At 66.8% G+C, this 6252-nt stretch overlaps 2 protein-coding genes and 2 non-coding genes across 16 annotated transcripts in view; all 4 read left to right on the top strand.

Moving 5' to 3' along the window:
* DCTN1 (dynactin subunit 1) overlaps window positions 1-753 on the top strand; it is a 77905-nt gene extending 77152 nt beyond the window's left edge. For all 8 annotated transcript variants that reach the window (XM_064712095.1, XM_064712091.1, XM_064712090.1 and 5 more), the window contains one exon: window positions 425-753. In XM_064712095.1, the coding sequence (XP_064568165.1) occupies window positions 425-562 (138 nt within the window). In that variant the 3' untranslated portion in view covers window positions 563-753. The remainder of the gene's footprint in view (window positions 1-424) is intronic.
* A 720-nt stretch (window positions 754-1473) lies between these two features.
* Window positions 1474-6245, top strand: NOP56 (NOP56 ribonucleoprotein). 6 transcript variants are annotated; one of them, XR_010440017.1, is made up of 13 exons: window positions 1474-1514; window positions 1719-1808; window positions 2034-2148; window positions 2229-2390; window positions 2548-2746; window positions 2996-3183; window positions 3261-3412; window positions 3592-3692; window positions 3861-4009; window positions 4244-4365; window positions 5148-5285; window positions 5387-6070; window positions 6144-6245. XR_010440017.1 is itself a non-coding variant. In XM_064712107.1 (12 exons), exons 1-12 carry the CDS (start codon window positions 1512-1514, stop codon window positions 5615-5617), a joined length of 1650 nt encoding a protein of 549 aa, XP_064568177.1. In that variant the 5' UTR covers window positions 1474-1511; the 3' UTR covers window positions 5618-6245. The 6 variants fall into 6 exon arrangements, 1 of the variants encoding a protein (XP_064568177.1); XR_010440016.1 differs by having other exon boundaries at window positions 5387-6009; window positions 6063-6245; XR_010440018.1 differs by having other exon boundaries at window positions 5387-6009.
* On the top strand, window positions 4100-4171 carry LOC135447551 (small nucleolar RNA SNORD56). Its single transcript, XR_010440202.1, has one exon. It is a non-coding gene; the product is annotated as a small nucleolar RNA SNORD56 (small nucleolar RNA).
* Window positions 5004-5072, top strand: LOC135447550 (small nucleolar RNA SNORD57). The gene has a single exon (XR_010440201.1). It is a non-coding gene; the product is annotated as a small nucleolar RNA SNORD57 (small nucleolar RNA).
* Window positions 6246-6252: the final 7 nt, after the last annotated feature.

The raw sequence follows: 6252 nt of genomic DNA on the forward strand, positions 1-6252 counted from the left end.
GGGAACCCCAATCCCAAGAGATGCCAGTCACAGGAAACTCCCATTCCTGAGGGACCCCAGTCCCAAGGGATCCCCTGAGGGACCCCAATCCCAAGGAACTCCCATTCCTGAGGGACCCCAATCCCAAGGGATCCCCTGTACCTGAGGGACCCCAATCCCAAGGAGCTCCCATTCCTGAGGGACCCCAATCCATCCCAAGGGACCCCTGTTCCCGATCCCCAATTTCAGGGACCCCCTGTTCTGACAAACTCCAATCCCGAGGGATCCCCCATTCCCGGGGATGAGGACCCTCTGCCCCACCCCAGCACCACCCCGCAGATCCCACCCCATTGGGGACACTGTGAGTGTGTCACTGTCCCCTTGGGGACACCGTGAGCGTGTCACTGTCCCCTGGGGGACACTGAGCGCGTGGCTGTCCCCGCAGGCCAAGCAGGAGCAGGCGCAGGGCCCGGCGCTGTGCGGGCGGGTGACGATCCCGTGCGCTCCGGGGCACGGCCAGGCGCACCGGGTGCTGCTCACCCCGGACCTGCTGCAGCACCTCCGCCAGCACTTCGTGGCCTGACGGGCCCGAGGGACCCCGGCCCGCCGTCCCCTCCCTCGGGACCCTCCGTTCGCTCCCCCCTGCCCGGCCCCGCTCCCTCCGGAGCCGCTTCCCCCGGGGGGATCCGGGCCCCCCGCGCTGCTCTCGGACACTACGGAACCCCCCGGATCCCCCCGCGCTCCCGGCATCCAATAAAACTTCCCTGGACGCGCTGCCTGCGCCTGGAACCGAGCACCGGGCCGGGACACGGGAGGGGACACAAGGGGACACTGGGGGAGGACATGACGGGCTTCGGGTGGGACACGGGGGAGCAGAAAAGGGACTGGGGGGGTCACGGAAGGGGACCGGGGGTCACAGGAGGGATCCGAGAGGGGCACTGGGAGTCCCGGAGGGGACTGAGGACCCCGGGGGTGTCACAGAGAGCTCCAGGATGGAACCAAGGGGACATCTGGGGATCCTGGGGTGGCACCGGGAGACATTCGGGGGACCGGGTGGGACCAGGAGGACACTTGGAGGGCACTGAGGGTCCCAGGAGGGCACCGGCAGGGGGCTCGGGGCCACTGGGGGATCAGGGTTGTCACCGCGGGGCCATCGGGGGTCCGGGGGTGGCACCGCGGGGACATTGGGACATTGGGGGGGGGTCCCGGCTCCCGCCACGTGCGGCAGCGCGCGCACAGAGCAGCGCGGGAAGGGGCGGGGCAAGGGCTCGCGCGCGCGGCTCCCATTGGTTGGTGCCCAGGAAAAGGCGGGAAGGAACGCCCTCTCCCAGCTCTGATTGGCAGGCACAGCCAAGGGGGCGGGGTTAGTCCCTCCTCTGCCTGATTGGCTGCGGGGCGGGCCTATTGAGGGCGGCTTGCGGTGATTGGTGGAGGGCGCGGCGCAGTGGGCGCTGATTGGTGGAGAAGGGAGGAGACGGGATTCCGGCGGGGACAGCGCGTCAGTTCCGGACGGCGGCGGCGGCGGGAGGACGATGGTGAGTGAGGGGACGGGCCCGGGCCGCATCCGCCGCCATCGGGCGTGGGGAGGGACCCAGGAGCCCCCTCGGACCGCATCGGGACGCGCCGGGACCGGCGGGAGGCCGAGGCAGCCGCATCGGGCCGGGCCTGGCCGGGCGCGGGGATGGGCGGGAGCGCGGCCCTGGTGCCGCCCCCGGTGAGCGGAGCTGTCGGTGCCGCAGGTGCTGCTGCACGTGCTGTTCGAACATGCGGCCGGGTACGCGCTGTTCGCCGTGCGGGAGGTGGAGGAGATCGGCCTGCTGCTGCCGCAGGTACCGCACCGGCAATGGCGGGAGCGGGGACGGAGGGGAACGGGGGGAGAGGCGGGAACGGGGATCGGGGAGGTGCGGGACGCACCGGGAGCGGGGATAGAGAGAGGCGGAAGGACCGGGGAGGCGGGTGGGGGGGAACCGGCGGGGAAGGCCTGGCGGTGATGCGGGGGTCGCGGTGCCGGGGCCGTTCTCCGTGCCCGGTGTGACCGGAGCCCCCGGTTGCAGGTGGAGGAGAGCGTCCTCACGCTGGGCAAGTTCCACAACGTGGTGAAGCTCGTGGCGTTCTCGCCGTTCCGCTCGGCGCAGAGCGCGCTGGAGAACATGAACGCCGTGTCCGAGGGTGAGCGCGGCGGGGCCGGGGACACCGGGACCCCCCCTCCCGTAGCGCGGGGACCCCGCTGAGCCCCCCCTGTCCCGCAGGAGTCCTGCACGAGGACCTGCGGCTGCTGCTGGACACGGCGCTGCCCCCCAAGAGGAAGAAGGTGGTGCTGGGGGTGGGCGATGCCAAGATGGGCGCGGCCGTGCTGGAGGAGCTGGGGGTGCAGTGCCAGACCGGGGGCGTCGTGGCCGAGCTCATGCGAGGTGAGCGGGGACAGAGGGGACATCTGAGGGGTGAGGAGCGGGGCACGCTGTGCTGTGCCTGTGAGGTGTCCCTGGGCTGCACGTGGTGGCGCTCGGTGTCCGTGCGGTGGCACCGTTGTCCCTCCATAGTGACCGCATTGTCCCCGTGTCCCCGCAGGGATCCGGCTGCACTTCCCGGCGCTGGTCCGGGGCCTCACGGCGCAGTCGGCGGCCAAGGCCCAGCTGGGGCTCGGCCACAGCTACTCCCGGGCCAAGGTGAAGTTCAACGTGCACCGGGTGGACAACATGATCATCCAGTCCATCAGCCTGCTGGACCAGCTGGACAAGGACATCAACACCTTCTCCATGCGTGTCCGGTCGGTGGGGACGGCTTTTGGGGGGTTTGAAGGGTTTGGGGGTCCCCTTGCCCCTCCCCATGCTTACCACAGGCAGCTGCTGCTGCTCCGGCCGCCTGTACAGACCGGGGAGGGACAGCAGCTCCCCAGGGGACACCGGCCGGGCCTCAGGGCCATGGCGTGGACCAGGGGGGACATTGGGGACGCGGTGGGGACACGCAGAGCTGGGTGGGCCTGGGTGGCAGCAGTGACCGTGCCCTGTGCCCGCAGGGAGTGGTACGGGTACCACTTCCCCGAGCTGATCAAGATCGTCCCCGAGAACTCCATGTACTGCCGGGTGGCCAAATTCATCGGGAACCGCCGCGAGCTGAGCGAGGAGAGCCTCGAGGGGCTGGAGGAGATCGTCATGGACAGCGCCAAGGCCCAGGCCATCCTGGAGGCCTCGCGCTCCTCCATGGGTGAGGGGGGCTCTCAGGGGCTCTGGGTGGGCATGGCCGGGTGCCCAGCGCTGCCGCTGACCCCGTGCCACCCCCAGGCATGGACATCTCCCCGCTGGACCTCATCAACATCGAGAGCTTCTCGCGCCGCGTCATCTCGCTGTCCGACTACCGCAAGGGGCTGCAGGAGTACCTGCGCTCCAAGATGAGCCAGGTGGCCCCCAGCCTGTCCGCCCTCATCGGCGAGGTGGTGAGTGTCCCCACAGTGTCCCCCCTGTCACCTCCCCGGCCTGGAGATGATGTCAGAGTGAATCTGTCAATCCACTGAGTTGTGCTGCTGACACTTCCACTGCTGATCCCGGCCTGGGGGGTCTCTGTGTGCCCTCGGGGGTTTCAGAGCCCGCTGTAACCCCCCCGTGCTGTGCCCAGGTGGGTGCCCGCCTCATCTCGCACGCTGGCAGCCTGACCAACCTGGCCAAGTACCCGGCATCGACGGTGCAGATCCTGGGCGCGGAGAAGGCGCTGTTCAGGTACCCGGGGCGGTCGCGGTGATGGCGGCCGCGGGGCAGCGGCTGTGACCCATGGGCTGAGCAGCCAGCCCCAGTCTGAGCGACCCCCGGAGCACAGCGGGCTGGGGAGGGGCTGTCCGGGCTGGGGGTGGCACTCGGGGGTCCTCACCCCTCCCTGGGCACTCGCAGGGCGCTGAAGACGCGGGGGAACACCCCCAAGTACGGGCTCATCTTCCACTCCACCTTCATCGGGCGCGCCGCCGCCAAGAACAAGGGGCGCATCTCGCGCTACCTGGCCAACAAGTGCACCATCGCCTCGCGCATCGACTGCTTCTCAGGTGGGCTTGGGGGGCACTGTCAGGGTGGGCACTGCCATGGTGGGCACTCACTCGGTGCCAGCTGGGCACGGGAGGGCACTCAGGGCCGCTCTGCCGTGATGGGAACATTTTTCGTCAACAGCATCTCACCCCGGTGAATGGTGACTCCTGTGGGCTGAGCAGAGCACGGGGGGCTCGCAGGGGGGTTTGGGGGTGCAGGGTCAGCGCTGAGCCCCCCCTGTCCCCTCCCCACAGAGGTCCCCACCAGTGTCTTTGGGGACAAGCTGAGGGAGCAGGTGGAGGAGCGCCTGGCCTTCTACGAGACCGGGGAGCCGCCCCGCAAGAACCTGGAGGTGATGAAGGAGGCCGTGGTGGAGGTGAGGAGGAGGAGGAGGAGGGGATGGTGAGGGATGCAGAAGAGGGGTGAGGGTGACAAATGAAAGCTATGGGAGAGATGGAGGAGGTGAGGTTTTGAGGGAGATGAAGATGATGAGGTGTCAGGGGAACGAAGATGGAGGTGAGGTGCTGAGATAAAAATGATGAAGGTGTTGGGGTGATGAAGATGATGGAAATGAGATCTTAGGGAAGATAAGGATGGCAGTAGTGAGGTACCAGAGGATGGAGATTGTGAACGGGAGGTGTGAAGGGGCTGGAGGTGCTGGGATGGTGGAAGGTGGTGGTGGAGGTGATGAAGATGATGGTGAGGTGCTGGGGTGATAATGGTGAGATCCTGTGGTGATGAAGGTGATGGTGAGATGCTGGAGGGATGAAGGTGAAGGTGAGGTGCTGGGGTGATAAAGATGAAGGTGAGATGCTCTGGTGATAAAGATGATGCTGAGGTGCTCTGGTGGTAAGGATGATGGTGAGGTGCTGGGGTGATGAAGGTGAGATGCTCTGGTGATGAAGGTGATGCTGGGGAGATGAAGGTGATGGTGAGATGCTGGGGTGATGAAGATGAAGGTGAGATGCTCTGGTGATGAAGGTGATGCTGGGGAGATGAAGATGAAGGCCCTGTCGGAGGTGATGTCACTGTGCCATCCTGACCCACCGTGGAGGCCAAAGACTGATTTAATGAGTCTGATCCGACCAGGGCCGGGTGTGGGGACAAACCCGGGGGTCCTGCCCCCTGCCCTGGCTCACGGCCCCTGCGTGTCCCCAGGCCAGCGAGGTGGTGGCTGAGGTGAAGAGGAGGCAGGAGAAGAAGGAGAAGAAGAGGAAGAAGAGGGAGAAGCGGCGGCTGGAGGCGCTGGCAGCAGCTGCTGAGGAGGCAGCAGAGAACTCGGTGATGGAGACGGAGGTGAGGGCAGGGGTGAGACCCTTTGGGGGGTCCTGCAGGGGTCTCTGTGCCCCAGGAGGGGGGGATGGGGTCAGAGCTGATGGGGGCTCCCCTCCCCACAGGAGAACGACGTGGGGGCCAAGAAGAAGAAGAAAAAGAAGAAGCAGCAGCAGCCCGAGGAGTCAGAGGCAGAGCCCGAGCAGAACGGGGTGGAGGAGGAGGAAGAGGAGGAGCCATTGCCCAAGAAGAAAAGGAAAGCCGTGGTGGAGCCTGAGGAGGAGGAAGAGGAGGAAAAGAAGAAGAAAAAGAAGAAGAAGAAGAAGGCAGTGGCTCAGGACTCAGAGGAGGATTAGGGAGCAGAGCTCAGTCAGCGCACGCACTGACAGACTGACGGACAGGCCGGAGCCAGGAGTGGCCACTCCCCTGCTCCCGTGGTGGCCCCAGCTGTGTCCTGTGCCACCGGGGCCACCTGGAACGTGTCACAGCCTGGTGGCCTGGCTGAGTCCCTGTGGGCAGCAGCAGCCCCTGGACTGTGCCTTACATACAGCGTGGAACTGCAACCCCTGTCCCTTCCCTGGGGCCTGGCCGTGTCTGTGTCCCCTCCTTGGGGACATCGGGCCGTGTGGGGCTGTCCCCAGGCCGTGTCTGTGTGTCTGTGTCCCCTCCTTGGGGACCTGTCCCCAGGTGTGTCTGTGTCCCCTCCTTGGGGACATCAGGCTGTGTGGGGCTGTCCCCAGGCGTGTCTGTGTGTCTGTGTCCCCTCCTTGGGGACCCTGGGCTGTGTGGGGCTGTCCCCAGGTGTGTCTGTGTCCCCTCCTTGGGGACCTGTCCCCAGGCCATGTCTGTGTCCCCTCTTTGGGGACATTGGGCTGTCCCCAGGTGTGTCTGTGTCCCCTCCTTGGGGACCCCGGGCCGTGTCCCCCCTCCCTGTGCCGTGCAGGGCTGCCCACACCCCAATAAAGGGCTGAGGTTGTTGCTGATCCCTCCT

This window comes from Zonotrichia leucophrys, chromosome 4, assembly GCF_028769735.1.
Source record: "Zonotrichia leucophrys gambelii isolate GWCS_2022_RI chromosome 4, RI_Zleu_2.0, whole genome shotgun sequence".
NCBI lineage: Eukaryota > Metazoa > Chordata > Aves > Passeriformes > Passerellidae > Zonotrichia > Zonotrichia leucophrys.